Consider the following 21,945-nt stretch of genomic DNA (forward strand, 5'->3'; position numbering starts at 1 on the left):
TACCTTCTGGACTTCTTCCCTGTATGCTGATTCGCACCCTCCAGTTTTGAGACCCAGCACTGTTGTGTTGTCTGCAAACTTTATTACGATATTGGATGGATCAGAGGATATGTAGTCATATGTATACAATGAGTACAGGTAGGGGCTAAGCACACAGTCCTGAGGGGAGCCTGTGCTGAGCTTAGCATGGAAGATGTAAAGGACCCAACCCTTACTGTTTGTGGACTATCCGTTAGGAAGTCTTTGATCCATTTAAAAGTGAGGGGAGGGAAATTCAGGTCAGTCAACTTTTCAATGAGAATTCCTGGTAAGATGGTATTAAAGGCTGAGCTATAGTCTATAAAAAGAATTCTGATATAATTCAATTAATATAATTAATTTCCTGAGATCCTTTCCTGGGTTGGGGCAAAAGTCAGGAAGCACCAATTCCTGCGCTCTATGAAACATTAAGTTCACCTTAGGAATAAATGTTGGGTCCAGGCGGAGAACCACGCTTTCAGGATGGAAGATGCATAAATCCTGCCTGATTGACAGGACTGCTAGTTCGGAAACTCTCCTGGCTGTAGTGACTGCGACAAGAAAGACAACCTTGATTGTGAGATGGTGCAAAGAGGCTAAGTGCAGAGGCTCGAAAGGAGACCTTGTCAAGGCATTCAGAACTTTGGTTATATCCCAGGACGGGAATCTATGGACAGTAGGGGGCTTGAGATTGGTTGCAACCCTGAGAAACCGGGATATGAGAGACTGGTGTGAGAGTGGCTTAGATGCAGCAATGGATATCACCGAGGACAAAGCCGCCACCTGACAACGAAGAGTGTTTGGGGATAGTCCCTTGTCAAGGCCCACCTGAAGAAATTGAAGAATGTTAGGTACGGAGGCCTGTAAGGGGACAACACCTTGCAGATGACACCAGGAGGAGAATTGCATTTCATTGGAGACCACATCAGGGTTGTATTTGACCTCATGGGGTGGCTATGACCAGCTCAACGTCACTCATCAAAGCTCAGTTTTCAGCCATGACAGCCTCCTGCAGCCCTCTGCCAGCGAAAACGGAGCTTGGGGAGGCCGTCGCAGACTTCCCTGAGTTCTGTTTTCACTGGCGGAGGGTTGCTGGAGGCCATTGTGGCTGAAAATGGAGCCCTCCCAACCTCCATATTGGTCCAAAGTCCTCTTTTCTGATGAGAGCAACTTTTGCATCTCGTTTGGAAACCAAGGACCCAGAGTATGGAGGAAGAATGGAGAGGCCAATTAAGCACACTAATTCCACAGACATTGAACCAGTTTTAGGTACTTTTGGCAAAAGTTGCTCTCATCAGAAAAGAGGACTTTGGACCAAGGAGCAACAGGACTTTGGACCACTGTGCTTCATTAAGACCAGGCTCAACACACCCGTCTACCAGGAGATTTTAGAGCACTTCATGCTTCCTTTTGCAGACGAACTTTATGGGAATGCTGACTTCATTTTCCAGCTGCCCACACTGCCAAAAGCACCAAAACCTGGTTCAATGACTGGGATTACTGTGCTTGATTGGCCAGCAAACTCGCCTGATCTGAACCCCACAGAGAATCTATGGGGCATTGCCAAGATAAAGATGAGAGACATGAGACCGAACAATGCAGAAGAGCTGAAGGCCGCTATTGAAGCATCCTGGTCTTCCATAACCCCTCAGCAGTGCCACAGGCTGATAGCTTCCATGCCACACCGCATTGAGGCAGTAATTGCTGCAAAAGGGGCCCAAACCAAGTACTGAGTACATATGCATGCTTATACTTTTCAGAGGTCCGCTATTGTTCTATGCACAATCCTTGTTTTATTAATTGCATGTAATATTCTAATTTTCTGAGATTGTGGATTTGAGTTTTCATAAGCTGTACGCCATAATCATCACAATTATGACAAATCACGGCTTGAACTATCTTGCTTTGCATGTAATGAGTCTTATCTCATATATTAGTTTCACCTTTTAAGTTGCATTACTGAAATAAATGAACTTTTGCACGATATTCTTATTTTTCGAGTTTCACCTGTATGCCACCACTTTTTGCAACTAGTGGTCCATGGTTGCTTATCATGTTCTCAAGAATCCTTTGCTCCTCTACAATTAGAGAACTTCAGCGGCACAGCACACATCTTACTAACTGAACTGGGCATTTTAGGACCCAGATGACCACCACTATAAACGTCCCTAGGGGCTGCTTGAGAGTTGCAAATGGAAGGAGTGCTAGTATATCATATATAAACTGGCGGAATGATTAGAAAGAAGGTAGTTTATAACCATCCTGAAGATTCATTCGAACTCCCCCATGTCCAAACCTGTCTGAACATTAGAAACAAAACCATATAACGTTTCTTAGGCCCGAGTTAGATGAAAGCTTCGCTGTTGCGCAACCCAGGACGTCAATTTATTTAAGGTCCTCAAAATTGCTCCGTTTTGGTGGGATGGAAACAACCCACCGAAATCAGGCTTTGAATTCTGAGAGAAAGCCACTACCTGTCGCCACCCCCCTTGATAACTAACGGAGGGCGGGGCGAGGGCCGGAAGTTCGTCGTGTCTTCTGGTTCGTGGGTGGGGGAGTATCCATCATGGAGTCGCTCTGGAGGCTGAAGCAGTTCGATGCCTTCTCCAAGACGCTGGAAGATTTTCGGGTGAAGACCTGTGGCGGCGCTTTTGGTGAGGGACTGCTGGCTGCCCAAGGACTACAGGACTCGAGGGCTGCGGTTGGGAGGGAGACAAGCGGGGGGCGCCTCTTGGGGAGATCCTTGCTAGTTGAAAGCGGTCCTAAGTTGAGGCATCTAGGGTTTGTTGCACATGCAGGCAGATAGGATCAGCGTAATGTTTCACGTGTGAATGGAAAAGAGTTTGGCGCATCTGTTATCGTTTGGTCTTGCGATTGATTGTGAAGTTGGATCTTTTCACAGCTTGGTGATATTGTGCTATTGAAAAGTATCGAGGCTGCTGAACTTAAATGTGATTTTTCTTCTGTGTTGTGTTTTCCTACCTGCATTTTCTCAATGCCTGCAACAGCATCAATTACGAAGGCAGTATGTGTTGCAGTGACGTGCGGTGAGAGTTACCGTTGGTGAGGCAAGAGTGCAGCAGCGGCGAGAAGCAACATCCCTGCCGCTGTGTCCAACAGGCGTCTCACGTTTATGGCGGACATAAACGCGAGACACTTGTGGGACACAGCGGCAGGGGTGTTGCTTCTCGCTGCGCTCTGCTGCCTCACCCCTCCGCCTCCTCCATCCCCGCTGCAGGACTTTCCAAAAGACTCAGGCCACTGAAAATCAGTGTCTGACTTTCTACGGAAAAAGGCGCGTGGAAATCCACAATTGCAACCCGACACATGCTACCGGCGGAGCAAGGACTCCGGGGAGGTTTTCCACCTTCCCTGACTGAGCTGGGGGAAAAAACCATGGGAAGAAATTGAAGGTGTTTCTCCTCTGCTGCTGGAGCATTGCGCCCCGCTGACCCGGGCATGCTGACCTCCCTCCCCTTTAGCTCCGTTTCCCCGCGCCCTCGCCTTGTGTGTCCAGAGGAACCAGGCATGCGGGTCTCCGACTTAAGGGCCCAGGAGGGGGGATTGAGGAAAGGAATTCCCGGACTGCGGTCTTCAAGACGCAGACCCATCCTCATGGATTAGGTGACCAGGGCAAAGGCGGTTGGGCAGAGGCCCGGGGTTCAACCCTTCGAGATTCCCCGTAGCCTCGTCGGAAAGGAGCGCTAACCTTGAAGCTCACCCTGGGCGCCGCCGAGGAGCAGCAGAGCCGGGAGCAGCAGCTGCCACCCGCAGGCACGGCCGCCCATTTCCCTGCGATATGGCTAGTGCGGCTCCACAGGTGGAAGGGCGGGAAGTCTCAGGCTCCAGAGATGCCTTTTGTTGGCGCTTTCTACTCTGCTCCGCCATGCCCGCCCCTTCTTGTCACCCGCCCTTATCTCTGCCGCCCTCTGGAGTACATGAGCCTTCCAGCCCTTGGCAAGCCGCAGGTCCAGCGGAAACCATTCCCACGAGGATGGGCTCCTTCCCTGGGGCTTGGGTGCTCCGGGGTGTAATCCGGCTCATTATTCTCATTCCCATGATTCTCGCCATAATTTTTAAAAGCTATACAATAAAACACATATTTTATATGATTATTTATAAGATATTATTATGACTTTTGCATGCAAATATTCATTCTCTGTGGAAGGCTGCTATTCTTTTCTTCCAAGAAGGATGCAAGCTTTCTTTAAAGTCTTCCTTCATCTTGTTGACTTTTGATATGCAATCTGGTGAATGTGTTCTGAGCCTCAAAGAGGTCCCAGAGGACAGCTGAACATTGCCAGCAGCAGCAATCAACTTGCCTTTTCAAAAAAAATGCTTAAAAAGCAATGCATATATTTCATTTGGGAAGCAAAAGACTCAGAAAAAGCTTGGATCAATACAAGTGAAAAACAAATTATGGCAAGTACTATATAGCAAAAAGAAATACTCCTAAAAGAGATTATGTATTTTAAAATATATATTTTAAAAGATTTAAAATACTTTTGAGATGTTATATTTCAGAACATTTAAATTTTAAACAAGCAATGGAATCACCAAAAAGCATCCATTCATTATCTCTGGAAGATTAATTCTGATTCTTTGGCTCATCTTTGTGTTACTTTAAAAGAGTATAGATTACTGTACTTTAATAAAAATAAGCAATGATAAAGAAAGCCATTATAAGATAATTTGACTTCTTTTACCAGTCCTCAATAGAAGTCATTGGATTTTTACTGAGTATTAAATGACGCAGAACATCTGGCAAAGGCTGAAAGATCCAAGTGCAAAACAAATCCAATCTACCATATGGTTCTAGACTGGAGAAAGTACCATGAACAAGATGGTTTACTGAGTCTGATTTTTTTCTTCTCAAGAGAGTCAACAGTTCATTAGATTGCTACAAAAGTACATTTAGGTTCCTTACCAGCAAGTGATACCAAAGCTGTACCAAGCAATCACTTCACAATCCTGGCTATTCTGTGCATTCTTAAAGACTAATTTGCCTTTTAAAGAAATGGAAACACTAACTGCCTAGGCTGGATTTTCTTTAAACGATTTCCTCACATACACATTCAATGCACACATAACAACACATACTGCCTTCGTAATTGATGCTGTTGCGGGCATTGAGAAAACGTTAGGTAGGAAAACAACACAGAAGAAAAATCACAAGTTCAGCAGCCTCGATACTTTTCAATATCACAATATCACCAGGCTGCGAAAAGATCCAACTTCACAAACAATCCCCAAGACCAAACGATAACAGATGCGCCAAACTCTTTTCCGTTCACACGTGAAACATTACGCTGATCCTATCTGCTTGAATGTGCAACAAACCCTAGATGCCTCAACTTAGGACCGCTTTCAACTAGCAAGGATCTCCCCAAGAGGCGCCCCCCGCTTGTCTCCCTCCCAACCGCAGCCCTCTTGAGTCCTGTAGTCCTCGGGCAGCCGGCGGTCCCTCACCGAAAGCGCCGCCACAGGTCTTCACCCGAAAATCTTCCAGCGTCTTGGGGAAGGCATCGAACCGCTTCAGCCTCCAGAGCGACTCCATGATGGACACTCCCCCACCCACGAACCAGAAGACACGACGAACTTCCGGCCCTCGCCCCGCCCTCCGTTAGTTATCAAGGGGGGCGGCGACAGGTAGTGGCTTTCTCTCAGAATTCAAAGCCTGATTTCGGTGGGTTGTTTCCGTCCCGCCAAAACGGAGCAATTTTGAAGACGTTAAATAAATTGACGTCCTGGGTTGCGCAACGGCGAAGCTTTCGTCTAACCCGGCTCCCTCTCTCTCTCTCTCTCTCTCTCTCTCTCTCTCTCTCTCTCTCTCTGTGTGTGTGTGTGTGTGTGTGTGTGAAAACGTTATATGGTTTGGTTTCTAATGTTCAGACAGATTTGGACATAGGGGAGTTCGAATGAATCTTCAGGATGGTTATAAACTACCTTCTTTATAATCATTCCGCCAGTTTATATATGATATACTAGCATGAAGATTTTTCTCCTTCCATTTGCAACTCAAGCAGCCTCCAGGGACGTTTATAGTGGTGGTCATCTGGGCCCTGAAATGCCCAGTTTAGTTAAAACACGAGCTACGTTGACCAATTAGAACGAGACAGTTTTTAAAAACAAACACTTTCATCTTCCCGCTGTTCCGCACAACGTCATCTTCCCTTCGAACCAATAGGAGGCAGCGGAGAAGTACAGAAGCGGAGCCCAAGGGCTCACGGGTAACGTTGTTTTTCAAGGGCAGCTTTAATTACAACCGCCTTGAAGTGAACTCTATTTCCCACAAGTCGCTTCTGGATTTTTATGTTTTTTTTGGCTTAATACTCCTGCAAGCAAGCTCGGGAAATATATCGCTCAGCTGATTCGTAGCGTCTGGCCTACTTCTCTACTCCCCCCCCCCCTCTCACCTGCTCGCTGCCTCACAGGTGAGGAGGAGCAGAAAGGCAACTGCATCCCAACTTCTGGGCGAGAGCCGGGAGGGCTGTTCCGGACTTTACCTGAGATCCATGCTCAGTGGCATTAGCGGGCCTGGGAGTAAAAGTCTTGCGGTCTCCGAGATTATAAGAACGTATACGGGTAGATGCTAAATATTAGGTTTGTGGAGCTGCGGACGAATTTCTGAACTTTAGAGGAGTTAGTTTTTGTAAATACCTATCCACACACACCCCTTCTGTGGGTTATATTAAACGCCTGTAATTTTCCATTCGTGTACTGGACACAAAACAGACTAGTTTCTGTCCCGGGTTATGCTACCTATTTTATCTGTTAAAAGAATGCCAAAACAGAATGCTTGTTTCTGTTATTGAAAAGAACAGGCTGTCAAGAGCAGATTTTGCTTCCAGAGGAAAGGAATCAACCTTGCTCAGATAGATTTTTTCCTTACAGATGGAAGAAGAGAACAGACTAAACAGCATGAAAATACAGAGGGGCATTTTGTTGCCAGATGACCAAATAACAGTATTACATCAGCAGATGATGGAAAAGTGTGCATCCTATCGGCAGAAATTGCAAAGTTCCCATGAAGCACAACAACATCAGGCAATACTTGTTCGAAAGCTGCAGGCAAAGGTAAAAAAGCAATTCTGTAACTAGTGACATCCAAAAGAAAGTGGTAATCTTCTTAGATGCACAAATAAAAAGAGTTACAGAGGTGTTAATGGGACTGTGCAAGAATGGAGGAGAATGTTATTCAAATTCCCAGTCAGTTATGGAAATTACTAAGCAATTTGTGGACAATCCTGTCTTTCAGCTTAACCTTTCCCAGAATACAATGGTTATGAGGATAAAATTGGTAGTGGTAATACTACTGTTAAGTTGCTGAAAGAAAAGCAGAATATAAATGTAAAAGATATATTTAAAAATGACCAGTTTGTGCTTAAAAATTGTTCTAAAACTGGAATTTATAAGTGAATATATGTATGTAGGCATCTACTTATAAGAGAAAGCAGAGAAAATGCCTTAATTGGTAACAAATGTGAAACTGTTTAAATGTGCACACAAAAAGATGTACACTAATTTTCTGTTTGCAGGTTTTGAAATATCGAAATTGGTGCAAAGAATTAGAAAATCGTCTGGAATCCAACAGTGTGAGTAATGATTTTTGTAATTATGTGTTACTAATGGTGTGCCATGCAAAAGATAGGAAGGTGCATGAAGTTACATCCTATGAAAAACTTAGCTTGGTTGCTTGCTTGCAGACATTTTATTATCTGAAGATAACAGTGCTAGTGAGTGTGAGGTTTGCTCCTTCTTTATGTAAGAGAACTTGCCTTTCAGTGTTGGTGGGTGTGGTTTTTTTCCTTGGTAGTCCCTTGATTACAGTATTGTTTTCTGCTTGTTTGTCTGGTGTCTGGTGATAACCCCTGCTTATTTGGGTGTTGGCTGCTGGAAGGGATGTGTTCTGATCTTTTTGTTTCCTTTTTAGCTTTTTGTGGGTCTTTTGAACAGTGTTTAAATATGGTTAATTTATGTGTGTCAGTTGATGGCTTTGTCTGAATGCCAAGCTTCCAGGAATTCCCTACCGTTTTTGGATTTAGTTTGGTCTAGGATGTTCATTGTTTTCCAGTTAAAGTTTCCCAGCTCTCACTAGCATTGATGACATTACCTAGTTGGGTAATGAAACATCTGCAAGCAAATAACCAGGCTCAGAAAGCACCAAGGACTCCACAGTTCTGAGCTACAAATATTCTCTTCTGTCCGCACCATCTTTTGTCCTGGGCTTTGTGTCCATGGGATCCCATCTTGTACTTTTCCTTTGCTTTCAATTTCTCTTTCTCTATAACTTGAACTCCAAGATGACTTTTTTTTTCAAAATTCCCTTTGCTTTTATATCTTCAACCATCTTCTTTATTGGTTAAGGAAGAACTGTTCAGTAGAACTGATTCCCTTTCTCTTCTGTACCTGCAATGAAACAATTAGAAAGACCATTGAGAATATTTTAGGATCTTCCAACCTTAGTTGTTACCAACTGATTCAAGTAATCCTTGACTTACGACCATAATTGGGACCAGAATTTCAGTTGCTAAGGAAGACAGTTAAGTAAGTCGCACCTCATTTTATGACCTTTTTTGCCACAGTTGTTAAGCAAACTGCTGCAGTTAAGTGACTCCCATGGTTGTTAAGTGATTCCGGTTTCCCCCATTGATTTTGCTTGTCAGAAACTTTTTTAGAAGGTTGCAAATAGCGACCACAAGACTCCAGGATGCTGCAACTGTCATGAATACAGGTCGGTTACAAACATTTTGATCATATGACCGCAGGAATACTGCTATTGTAAGTGTGTAGATGAGTCACGAGTGGTTATGAGTCACTTTTTTCAGTTCCATTTTAACTTTGAATGTTCGCTAAACAAATTGTTATAAGCCAAGAACTATCTATATTCAGATAGTGAATTATTATTGTTATTCTCCGCTGAAAATTCTGGTACAGGAGGCCATTATCCTCACCTTGTTGGAGGTTTACTGGAGATCCTCACAATCATACTCCTTTTCTAGTATTCTTATAAATATGTTCTTGACTGAATTCTCCTCAAATTCCTGGGTCTCAGTATGTGGGTGCACATATAATGCCATTCCCCGTTATCTTTTGTCTGGTGTATTCCTTTTGAATATGTTTCATCTTCTTTCCTGGCATTCCATCCATGAATTTCATTTTACCAAGTTTCAATAGTACCTTTCAAATTGTATTTGCTTTTGGGTGTTCTTCTTTGATGCCATATTCTGTGCATTTCTATAGGTCCCCTGGAATCCTCATGTTATGTGTTTTGACCTAAACCTTCCTATACTTTTATGCTTTGGGCACTTTTACATCCTGCATCTCTCTCCCAGTCCTATTATCAGTATTTAGCATAGATAGCACTGTTTTCTGGATTCTGATAACCATCCCCACTTCAGATCCATGCACTTAGTTTAATTGTAATTAAATGAATATGGCTTAGTACTATGCTATTGATTATCCATTTGATCAGTGTTTTATAATCTGATGTTTAATTAAGGCTTTGCTTTCTCACAAAGGATTCTCATCTACATCTACGGGATCACAAAGTGGAACAGAATCTAGAAAATGTTTTGGTTCATTTGGAAGAAGAACAGCAGAGGTAAATTAAACCTAATTGTAGAAGTGTGTTGAGTAACAGTACAATTACAATAAAGGTAGCCCTTGCTTTGTGATTGCTTTGTTTAGTGACTGTTTGCAATTACAAAAGTGATGAAAAAGTAATTTTACATCTATTCCTTGTATTTATGACCTTCACAAGTCCATAAAACAAAGGAAACCTGAACACCATAAGCATAATTGTGGTTTCAGTTAGCAACTGATTAACTTAATGGTCAAATTGTCAGTCCCGATTTTGGTTGCTAAATAAGGAGTATTTGTACTGATGCTAGCTCACCTTCTCAGAATCATGCTTATTTGTTTAAACTATCACTTTTAAATATCAGATGTGAGAATTTGGGTAGAGTTAATATCTTGCTTCGGAAACACTTGGACAAAGCCAATGAAGTGAATGAGGCACTCCAGGAAGATATCAATAAATTGACAGATGATTGGACAAGAGCCAAAACTGAATTAGAGCACAAAGAGAGTGACTGGCGCAAAGAACGGGAGGTAAGAATGTATTTGTAGTAAGATTACGGAAAATATAAGGAGAGTAATTTTTTCCTAGACAATCTTGTATTCCAGTCAAATAGAAATTCGCCTGCTTCAGCTTGAACAGATATTTGCTGATAAACATTAAGAAATCAAACTGATATAAACAAATGTATATGATTCTAGAAGTCAAAGATTACTAGATCTTTGGGAGATGGGAACCAAATGCTTCCCTTTTTTAATAATTGATCCACTAATAGCCATATCTTGAAAGTTGATTCATATTACCAAAAAAGAATAGTAAGGATAAAGTTTAAGGGTATAAGGTTTAAAAGATTTTTTTTTCTTTGAAAAAGTATATTCCAAATTACTGTGGTAGGATAAAACATGTTTATCACAAGTGTTGCCACTTGTAATTTTCTTGTTTCTAGCTGTTTGAACACTATAGGCAATCCGAACATGATCGTATCCTTGGCATTTGGCGGCAAGTGGTGACATTACGTCGGCATTTTTTGGAAATGAAGACTGCAACCGACAGGTGAAAAGGAATGGATTCCTCTATCAGATAAAATTGTATACAATTAAATTGTATGTGGAAATATCCTTTTTCTATGTATCAGTGAAAGAATTATGATATGTTTCTTTCACTGCTATATAGGAAGGAAAATTCTTACCTACTCCATCTCTCTTCTGAAGACATTTGGTTTAGTAGTGGTTGAGTTCCACTATCAATAGATTGGTAGAATTTAGTATTATTTATTTTTACTCCAGGGATCTGTCTGAAATAAAAGCTGACCAAGTGAGGCTTTACGGCTCTGTATTGATCAATTGTTTCCATGTGAGCTCGCATGCACAGTTTTGGGAGACGAAAAATTTGGAACAGTCAGTCCTAAGATGCCAGCTGCAGGAACGGCAACAACTTGGTAAAAAATTGGAGAAAATAGATGTGGAGAAAGAAAAACACCAGCAAGCAAAAAAAAAAATAACATTACAGGTCAAAGGAGATTTTTCAGAGGAAGATCTTCAGAGCAGGTAAGTTCTATTTAAAAGGTCTGTTAATTGCTGTCACTGGTTGTAATTCTTTATTCAAATTATATTGACTGTTAGTGTCACGACTTTATCAAGAAAGACATTTTTGTTAATAGCATGAATGAATTATACCAAATAAGAATTTAGTAGGGAAAATTGGAAAGATAGTGTTAATAGAATATGGGTTTCCTAGGGTTATCCTGTTCTTCGTAATTTGGATTATTTTGTTTTCATTATTTTCAACAAAGAGAAACCCAGTGTACAATAAATCAGTGCTGGATTATGTTGTACAAGGAAAATCTGCCTAATTTGAATGATCAAGAGATGTATTCATACTGATGTATGGCAAAACTAAGCTTCCATAAGGGGAATACACTATCTTTCTTCATAAATTTTTGAATACTTTGATGCATTTACTATTGACCCAAATAACTAATCAATATGATTCATTCTCCCTTGATAACAATGCAGATCTTCTGATAATTGTGATATATGAACAATAGTATTCAGGAAAAATAAAATAAAATGCATGGCTTTATATATACATAAGCTATATTTTAAAGTACCGGTAATATAATTTTGGAGATTGGAGATGTTTTCTCTATTAAAAGTGTGTATGTAAGTAAAATCTTGGGCCACTATATCACAATTAGTGATGTGTTGAAAAGGGAACTTGGTTTCCAGATGGTGGCATTTAGTTCCTGTAGGAATATTCTGTCCACAGAAAAGTTCTGCTTTAACACACTGAGAAAATGGATACAGGAATCCTTCTTTGGCTTTGGAAAGTTTATCAACTGCAAATGGTAACAAAGATTGTAAAGTTTTGCTTTTTCAAAAGATTAATGTAAATTATATAATTAGATCCTCCCCCATTTTACAAATGGGGATTCTGCTGGGATTTCTAAATGCATAAAAGTATGTGCAGGATTTTCATTCTCATCTTGAGCTTTCAGGGACAATGAGCCACTTTTAGAAGCAGCAAGGTAAAATTGTGCTAGCCAAAATATCTTAGTCTGTAAATATTGCTGTTCTCTTTTTAGAGTGCTGGAGTTGACTGCTTTGCTTGAAGAGTCTCATCAGCAGAATGAAGATAAGGAGAAGACGGTGAAGGCTCTAAGAGAGATGGTGGAAATTCTGGTATGTCGTCAAGGAGTTAGAGAAGAGATACTCAGTTCCTTGGTTTGTTATCATTTAGGAGGCTTTCCAAAGCCAAAAAAATATTCAGTTCATTGATTCAAAACTCAAAGTTATACAGTCTTACTTCATGCAATTTTAGTGATAACTGCTTTCACAAGTTAAATGTTGGAGCACAAGACATTTTGGAGAGAAATGTACTATTTGCTACAACACTAAATACCTAATGTTTATATAATTATACTATAGCAATGGGAAAACAGGTTAGGCAGGTATAAAGTCAAATTATTTTTGCTAATGGAGTTTGAAAACATGTACGCAATATGTAAACTGAATATCACTTTTAATAGCTAGTTAAGAAGTACTAATTTCCCTGTACTGCTCTGGAATCTTGTAATTCTTGATGGATTTGCCTACAAATAGAACTCCTTTTGGTATGCTTTCATATAAATATTTTGGCCAGTGAGATATGCCCATTGCAGTTTTATTGATATGTTGTCATTCAGTATTTCCATTAAATTATGTTCTAAGTCCTGATGTTTGTGAAGATTCAGATTCTATAAACAGTGATTTAATTCTAATATGCTTATTTTTTCAGAAAGCTAATAATTTGAAGATAGATTGTGACCAAAAACCAAGCAAAGATATCAGTGAAGAGATATTTTCTCTGCAACATGTATTGACAGAAATTACCCAGGTAATATAATTTGGATAGCTTTTCATGATTCTGTTACTTTTAAAAATATAAATTAAATATCACATTCCTTTGCCTAGACTAAGGTACACAGTTGGATATTGAGGAGCATACCCGGTTTCTCCCAAAATAAGACTTCCCCGGATAATACTGTAAGCCCAATCGGGCTTTTGAGTGCATGCGCTAAAATAAGCCCTCCCCCAAAAAATAAACCCTCCCCAAAAATATTGCAACACAGCAGCAGCCATGAGGTGACCATACTCACCACCTCCTGCACCTAAAAAATAATAAGACCTCCCCAAAAATACGGCCAAGCGCTTATTTGGGGGATCAAAAGTAAATAAGACTCTGTCTTATTTTTGGGGAAACATGTTACTTTGTAGTGTATGGCTGGCCTTTGTCCACTCATAACAAACCACTGTGATGAGTGTGGCCAATCAGAAAAATACATTTATTATACAGCAGGCATTACATTAGAGGCCCCAATTTACAAAATATAGAAAAGGATTATGCCAAAGACTTACTGATTTACAATAATTTTTGTTGTCATCTCAGGCTATAGGGGTTCTTAATGACCAAAAAAACCCACACAGTTTTAAGTCAAAACAAATCAAAGTAATATTGCCTTCCAAAACATAGGTACTTCCCTGTGTTAGCTGACTGCTTATACCTCCCTCCACCTTGCATCTCAAAAGCTGCTGAAGAACACAGTATTTGTATTTTTTAAAAGGACAAAAAAGAAAGTGTCATCCTTAGTTCGAACATCAGGTGGTTTCCTATTGAAGGAGTTTTCTGCCCCACTCCCTTTCCCTTGACTTTTCACGAGGGAGGACTTTTTTCACTACCCACTTGCCTTTGCAGAGTGGTCAGATAAATTTTACCTGGTACCCAAAAGTAACAGAGACTTGAGCCATAAAAAGCTTTATAGTTAATAATCAGAACTTTGAATTGGACCGAGAAACCTTCTGGTAACCAATACAGCTTCAGCAAAATTTGTGTTATTTTGTTATCCTTGTATTAACCAATCAGCAGAGTTCAGTCAGAGTGGATTGTCACTCACTGGAAGCTTTTAAATAGATTGGATAAGCATGGTGCTGGACTAAATGACTTACACACCCCTTTCTGTGTAATGTATTCTGAAATACATTTTCTGTTATTCCACAAGAAGAGGTAGATTGTTGGTTATGGATTTCTTATGTGTTTAGAAGGAAGACAATGCCTATCTTAATATATTAGAAATATGTTCATAAAATTGTTTTGTATTTAATAACAAAATAATCATATTACTTTGAGACACTCTGGAGAACATGTTCTGTTGTTTCAGAAAAATGTATCTTTCATTATGTGATGATAGTCAATTTAAATGGGAGAAGTTGTTTTATATTCCACCCATCGCTTCTGAAATACAGACATTCTCATTACATATTATTTGGATTTACGATATTTGGAGAAACAGTTATCAAGGTTATGTTTTTTCAATTGTACATCTCCAAAATCCAGCACTGACAATAGTGTGATTATTCATGGAGCACCTGCTTATAGATCTACATAATCAGTCTGTTATTCCACAATCTCATGAATTGCAAGTTCTGCTGGCAGGTTAATTCTTATAAGCAGTACTCAGCGTATGGATAGTGGATGTCAGATGTAATGCTGAGATGCCCTAGTCTTAATTCAACTTGGTAAGCTTTTGTGCAGATATAAAGTATGAATAAGGTTAGTGACTTACCCATTGTTCACTATAATCTTTTAAAAGAATAAATCCTATGTAGGTGATTCTGGGTAGGTGTTGGTTTTAATATGAAAAACTAGCAGAGTGATATTGGTTTGGATTTCAGGCACTTATTAGTGAGAATGATGCAACAACTGGCCTCAGGCAAGTTGAAAAGTTTGCTGATCCTTGTGGTATCATGGAACTGAATACTGGTGATTCAGATGTGACCCTCCTCCTTTTACGTGATGTGCTTGCTGGGAGAAGAAATCAAGTGGAGGTAAGAGGACTGATAAGGATACTTCTTTCTCTTATAAAAATTTCAACACTTGGTCTCTGAAAATATTCACTCTTCATTCTCTCATCATGCATTTTAAGCCTGATTTTCTTGGGTTTCTTTTCTCCTTTTGCAGCAATTGAGGCAACAGCTATTGGAAAGTCAAGATTCTGCCACTGCTTTGGAAAAGCAACAAAAGCAGCAGGAAGAGCAGTGCAGCTTCCTAAGAGATAAGGTAGAAAGATTAGAAGGAGAACGAGACACATATGCAAGCCAGCTTCAGCATTTACAATCTGTACTGGAGACTTACCGTAGGTATGCATTAGGTTAGCTTTCTCTAGCTTTAAAGTATCTTCTCCAGATGTGTTGTGTTTGCAATTCCTGGAATTTTTTGCCTCCCCTGATTAGGAGCTGTAGTCTCAAAATATCTGAGAGATGCCAGTAATTCTTTTTTTAAATATACTATTAATCTATATAAATATATAAAAGCGAAATACCACTTGCACATTATCACAAAATGTCCAGAACTGTAAAGCCTACAAACTTGAAATTTGGCATGTATGTTGGCTCTTGGCTTCTAGGTGCTAACTAAGAAAGGATTTTTCGAAATGACCATCAAATTATTACTATTTCTTATACAGTAATTAACATGCTCTGATACTAAGGAGTTCTACTCTCCCTCCCCACCTGAAAAGAACTCTGTTCCAACTGCCAGTTGCCTTATATTAACACACTTTGATGCTAAGGAGTTAGGCATTCTACTCCCCCTCCCCACCTGAAAAGAACTCTGTTCCAACTGCACGGCAGGAACAATATTCCCTTATGTGTTTCAATCACTGACCACCACTGACCAAACTCTGTCCACATTCCGTTACCTCAGTTCAAACTGGCAGATGTTCCACTTCTTCACTAAGGAGTGGTCTGGGGCTCTTTACAGTACTAAACATCAGTACCACACCAACATGTCTACACCTTCCACCTATGGAACTGCTTCTGGACTCAAGGTGGAGGGAGCAATATTCCCTTATGTGTTTCTATCACCAACCACCACTGAGCCGACGAATTGTGAACCGAATTTCTACTGCATAGCCTGATCATATAGTTTTGTCATGAAGCATGGGTATTCAGCTAGTTATTAATATTAACATTTCCCTTATATATCTATTTGCTGTTGCCCTGTTAGTTATTATTCATTTCCAGCAGTATAAGCAACTACTTAACAAGAGGCTGCTGTTTCACAGTGACCATGAAACCCTGGACAAATCTAGAATGGAACTGCAGCAACAGCTGGAAATTTTGGAACAGGAGGCCCAGCATTTACGCCAAAGTAACACAGAGCTACAGCTGAAAGGTGATATGGCAGATGGAGAGAAAGAAGAAAGACAGGATGAATTGGAAAGGCTAATGCGTGAGAGAGAATACATGTGAGCTTTTTTGCTTGTTTTCTTCACACATTGCCCAAAGAGTAATAGTTTGCCCTAAAAAAATGACCTGCTCCCACATTATGCATCTGTTCTTCTTTTTTTAAAATAAAACTTTTTCTTAATCATTCTGTTGGAAGATTAATTTTCTATAAAGACACATATATTTATCTAGTTGTTCTAGTTGTGGCTTTAATATAATACTTTTTAGTAAGTTAGTGATAGTGTTGACTAGGTTACCAACCTTAGTGTCTGATGAAACATCCTAAGAATTGGGGTGGACTGTAATCAGTTTGGGCACATTTTGGCTAATATACCATAAAGGCAATTAAACCTTTACCTATGATAGCCTGTGTAAGCTACCTTGCAAAATAATATACTCGTGTGTGTATATTTAGAACATGTGTATTTAAAACTATTTAGAAAATGTATCCAGTATATTTCCAATGTTGGAAATAAGCATCTTCAGTTTATTGATACAGCTTGACAGGAAAAAAAAATAGAGTGCTTTTCTCTCTATTCCCTCCCTTGTACTGTATTTGAGTTTTGTAAATTTTACTACTTTGAGTGAATTAGTAGTACCTTGGCTGCAAAACCAGCTTTCAATACTCTTAGGACAGTTTTCTTAGGGCAGAATATTGTTTTGTTTTGATAGAAAATACATGTATATTAGCCTTTTTTAAATATTTTTTTTTCAGTCAGGAAGATCAAAATGCTCTTGAAGAAAAGCATTCATTAATAAAAAAGGAATTGATAGCTATGAGAGAATCATTGGAAAAATCTCATCTTGATGGAGAACTGATGAAGCAAGAAAAATATGAACTTGCTTTAGCTTTAGAGCAGGTACTATTAATGTACTCTTCTTGTTGAGACATTATCTTATACTTGAACTTAAACTAGAAATGTGTAAAGTATAAATGTCATATTCAATGTTATATACTATATCGTTTCCTCATTTACTAACTACATTCTGATCTATTGACTTGATAGTGAGGCATAACTTACTGAGTAAGTGAACAGTGGTGTGAAGATCACCAGTAGCTGTTTTCTTATTCAGATCATGTTCTCTCATAGAGTGTCCTCTCCAGTCACAGGGCTGAAAGATTGCATAAACAAGCTATCTCTTCTTGTGCTGCTTTTCTCCACAATGCAGTGCTTCCTTAAAAGTGCTAAATGCAAGTTAACAAGCTCAGCTCTATGACCTTAATTAGTTGATTAGAACCCTCCTGCTGGCTGCAATGCTGCCTGAAACGTGGGGGACCGTAATTAGTTTTACACTGAAGGTTTTTGTTAAACGCACTTATTGATCAGTAAAGATACTAAATGAGGAATGGCTGTAATGGTCAGGCTAATAAAAAAATGTAATATATGTTACATATTTCCTGAGTTTTATATAGAATTCCAGTTAATAATATAAAAACAACTTGTCCCGTTCTAAGTATGTTAAGCATAGAAATATGTTGTCACACAGAAGGCAATTACAACACCATCTTTTCCTCTCCTTATCCCCAATGCTATTCCTGAGATTACATTGTTTAGCCATAATTGGATGAGCAGAATTTGGCGCACGTTCAAGCCACTGAATATAAATTGTCATAGTGATTAATAGATGCTTGTATTTGATGCGTTTCATTCTGTAAGGCTGAAGAGTCTCTTGCAAAGCTCACCAGTGGACACAATAGGCTGAAGGCAGAAACTGCTAACCTTCATGATACAGTTACAAAGATGAGTGCCCTTAATGAAGCACTAGCACTGGATAAAGTGAGTTTAAATCAACTAATTTTCAAGGTAAGAACATGTATCAGACCCATTGTTTTTAAGCTGAATGGCATGTAGTATGAAAATAAGGCATATGTTAATTCAGTGATTGTGTTCAACTCAGAAGTGTTTCTGCAAGCTAAGATTATCTTTATTAATTGTTGGTCTTTAATTACATTCAGTTAGAACAAGAAAACCAGACACTTTTGGACAAAGTAGATTACATGGAAAGGAGATGGGCTTCCTTGCAAAAGCAGCTTAACCAGGCAGAAAGAACAAATGAAGAATTAAGTGCAGAGAAGTGTCGTTTGGAACAGTTGCTGTATAAGGCCGAGGAGCTGCAGGAAAGCTTACGGAACGAATTGAAAATATTAACAGGTGAAAAGGAAGAGGCAAATGAGAAGCTGAGTCAAGTGAGTATTAAAAGCGAACCTGCATAAATATATTCGAGCATTGTTTCTTATGTCAGAGACCGATGATTGGAATACAATCAGGCAGGAGCCCAGCAAAGTTTAGTACACTAATTTATAGAAGAAAGTTGGCCTGGGATGCCAGAAGTTTTTATTGTGGGGAGGGATGGTTGTGGTTTTTTTTTTCTGTTTTTATTTGTTTTATGAGTTGCCCAGAGTAATAGTTCGCAATATAAGTTATTTTTTTTAAAAAGTACATAAAACAGTTTAAATTTAAAGATGTCGTAGATTTTAGTATTTGTTTTATTGATTTATCCCGGTGGGTACTATACAAATTTTTATACATATAAGTAAAAAAAAATGAATATTTCTTTTTTTATTATGGTATCAATAATAGATACCATCTATTATGGTATCTATTTATACTAAACATTTTTTTTCTTGTAGGTACAACATCAGAATGAAATATATCAAACTAGTTTGGAACAAGCAAATCAAGAGCTAATTCATACAGGGGAAATGCTGTCCAAGGCTTCTAGAGAAAAGGAATCACTAATGCGTGAAAAAACTGCTTTGGAAGTACGACTAAAAGTTGTTGAGAGAGACAGACTGACTCTTACAGAGCAGGTGTCAAAATTTAGGTAAAGTGTTGGATGAAGATTATTTGACTAAATAACTATCTGTTCATCTGGATTCTGAAAAAAAATCTTCATATTTCATAATACAAAGCTCTTGTATTAGAGATAGGTCTACCCTTGCAGAAAGCAACTTAAGAAATAAATAGCAGTTATATTATTATACCACATTATTATACCACCTCTTATACACCATATTATAAGAACCGTGATGGTGCAGTGGTTAGAATGCAGTACTGCAGGTTATTTCTGCTGACTGCTGGCTGCCAGAGGTTTGGCAATTCAAATGTTACCAGACTCACGATTAACTCAGCCTTCCATCCTTCCAAGGTTGGTAAAATGAGGACCCAGATTGTTGGGGGTGATATGCTGACTCTGTAAACAGCTTAGAAAGGGTTGTAAAGCACTATGAAGTAATATATAAGTCTAAGTACTGTTGCTATTATTCAAACCTTATTCAAGTTTTAAATTATACATATAATTTGTCAGATTTGCTTTCAAGGTATAAATACAGTGCACACACAAAAGTGTGTTCTTTCCATATTAACTATCTGGTATCAGCTTGGCATACAGATATTTACTAAAGTTATTATAGTTTATATAGCGAGATTCTAGTTGGAGTACTTCAAATGTGACATTTTTTCTCATTGTGTATTTCAGGTTTCATAGTGTTGTACAAGAAAGAAGCAAAGACTAAATGCCAATTTTATGTCTGATTCTTATAGGTCAGGAAAGGATCTCTTGGAATCAAATTTCTTCCAGGCTCAACAGCAATTATCTGAATTAAACATTACCCGAGATCAACTGGAAATGAAAATGCAGACAATTAGCCAGGCCAAAGAAGTGATACAAGGTGAGAAATAGTTGGAGTTTTCATGAAACAGTAGGATACTTATATTTTCCTTGGTTAACGGGAAATGAAATTAAGTAGAAATTCTGGTTCTTCTTTGCTTATTATTTCAGGAGAAGTGAAATGTCTTAGGGCTGAGCTGGAAGCTGCAAAATCAAAAATTGAAGAAGAGAAAGAAGAAAAAGCACAGCAGCTATCACAGATAGAACAGAAGCACCAAGAAACCCTCAGCCACTGCTACGCTGTACATAAAGAAGAAATGGACATACTCTCTCAGAAGCTGGCAAGCATTGAAACAGTTACTCTGTCATTGGTTCTGTTTCTCACATGATTGCTATACCTCACACTATTCTATTATACATTATTATACAACCATTTTTTTCTTTTCTCCAGATGCTCTATTTCACCTCAATCTATGTGTTCTCTTTCTGGTCAATTCTTTTTGGGGTCATTATATGACCATAAGGCATAGTATTTTGTCTTTAGTAAACTCAGTTCAAATCTTTGTTTAAAAGCAGAGCCTTTGATTTAGTGGTTAAAGAAGAAATCATTCTTTTCTTCCCTCTATGTATTGATTAGATTTTTGCCTGATGTATTTCTAGAGAAATGAACATGAACGTCACCGAATAGAATTAGAACATGTTGTCAAGGAGAAAGAAGAGCTTGAAAGTGTCTATGAAAGGAAGCTGTTGGAACTGCAGCAGATCATCACTGAAATTCAAACCCATATGGAAGATGAGCTCATTAAAGCTGAAAATACCAAACAAGAGGTAGTATGGCTTGTGTTAAAACTTCCTTCTCCACTCTGAACACCATTAGGTTATCTAGACTTCATTCCTCAAAATTCTCTTGCCAGGATGGTAATTGCTGAGAATCTGCATATCTGGAAGTTTGTGCTTCAGCCCTTTTGTTTTTCTCTTTTATTATATTATTTATGACTCTGATATACTAATGTGGAATATTATTGCCACTTATTCCTCTTTTTTATTGTTTTATATATTAAAAAAAATTACAACTGCATATCTTCCAACTGGCTGTTACTTACACATATACTATTCAAACATAGGCCTGCCCATGTTTGGTGTCTATCATTCCTTTAGGTAATAAGAATTCTTGAGATGAGGATGTTGAAAATTTTGTAGTGATCTAAAAAGAATTGCTATTATGCAGAATTTGGAGTGATAAAAATTGAAGATGCTAAAGGGATACTCTCTTGCTTGTGTTAATATTCAATAGGCATTAAGTATATTTAAAACTTTTACATTTTATATATCTTCTGTGCTGACTTTAATACAATACAATAGCAGAGTTGGAAGGGACCTTGGAAGTCTTCTAGTCCAACCCCCTGCCTAGGCAGGAAACCTTATACCGTTTCAGACAAATGGCTATCCAACATCTTCTTAAAGACTTCCAGTGTTGGGGCATTCACAACTTCTGGAGGCAAGCTGTTCCACTGATTAATTGTTCTAACTGTCAAAAAATTTCTCCTCAGTTCTAAGTTGCTTCTCTCCTTGATTAGTTTCCACCCATTGCTTCTTGTTCTACCCTCAGGTGCCTTGGAAAATAGTTTGACTCCCTCTTCTTTGTGGTAACCCCTGAGATATTAGAACACTGCTATCATGTCTCCACTAGTCCTTCTTTCTATTAAACTAGACATACCCAGTGCCTGCGACCATTCTTTGGTCTCACAGGTTTTTAAAAACCTCTTAAAATTGGTTTTTGAGTACTTGTATTCCGTTTCATGCAGTGCATTTCTAAAACACATTTATCCCTGATTAATATCTGGAAATCTAATTTGAGAATACATTGGTGAATCTTCTATTTGCAATTTTAATATAAAAGCTTCATTCACACTGACTAGGTGAAAACCTATTTCTGACTAGCTTCACCCTTTCTGAGAATTAGCCAGAAAG

General features: G+C 38.9%; 2 protein-coding genes across 2 annotated transcripts in view; one reads left to right on the forward strand and one right to left on the reverse strand.

The window, feature by feature from the left end:
- LOC148044690 (uncharacterized) overlaps positions 1–5,600 on the reverse strand; it is a 67,272-nt gene extending 61,672 nt beyond the window's left edge. Inside the window, exon 1 of the mRNA XM_087720267.1 lies at positions 5,488–5,600. Coding sequence (XP_087576393.1) covers positions 5,488–5,575 — 88 coding nt within the window. The 5' untranslated portion in view covers positions 5,576–5,600. The remainder of the gene's footprint in view (positions 1–5,487) is intronic.
- Positions 5,601–6,439: 839 nt separating this feature from the next.
- The window catches only part of LOC106549065 (uncharacterized), a 40,901-nt gene continuing 25,395 nt past the window's right edge, over positions 6,440–21,945 (forward strand). The window contains exons 1-19 of the mRNA XM_087720268.1: positions 6,440–6,621; positions 6,913–7,095; positions 7,557–7,613; positions 9,540–9,622; positions 9,966–10,131; positions 10,545–10,651; positions 10,885–11,145; positions 12,183–12,279; positions 12,875–12,973; positions 14,809–14,961; positions 15,095–15,273; positions 16,200–16,382; positions 17,078–17,222; positions 18,021–18,167; positions 18,320–18,550; positions 18,995–19,188; positions 19,908–20,035; positions 20,146–20,315; positions 20,635–20,802. Coding sequence (XP_087576394.1) covers positions 6,913–7,095; positions 7,557–7,613; positions 9,540–9,622; positions 9,966–10,131; positions 10,545–10,651; positions 10,885–11,145; positions 12,183–12,279; positions 12,875–12,973; positions 14,809–14,961; positions 15,095–15,273; positions 16,200–16,382; positions 17,078–17,222; positions 18,021–18,167; positions 18,320–18,550; positions 18,995–19,188; positions 19,908–20,035; positions 20,146–20,315; positions 20,635–20,802 — 2,751 coding nt within the window. The 5' untranslated portion in view covers positions 6,440–6,621. The remainder of the gene's footprint in view (positions 6,622–6,912; positions 7,096–7,556; positions 7,614–9,539; positions 9,623–9,965; positions 10,132–10,544; positions 10,652–10,884; positions 11,146–12,182; positions 12,280–12,874; positions 12,974–14,808; positions 14,962–15,094; positions 15,274–16,199; positions 16,383–17,077; positions 17,223–18,020; positions 18,168–18,319; positions 18,551–18,994; positions 19,189–19,907; positions 20,036–20,145; positions 20,316–20,634; positions 20,803–21,945) is intronic.

This window comes from Thamnophis sirtalis, unplaced genomic scaffold (genome assembly GCF_051295495.1).
Source record: "Thamnophis sirtalis isolate CommonGarterSnake01/CBP01778 unplaced genomic scaffold, rThaSir2_p1.2 scaffold_7, whole genome shotgun sequence".
Lineage (NCBI taxonomy): Eukaryota > Metazoa > Chordata > Lepidosauria > Squamata > Natricidae > Thamnophis > Thamnophis sirtalis.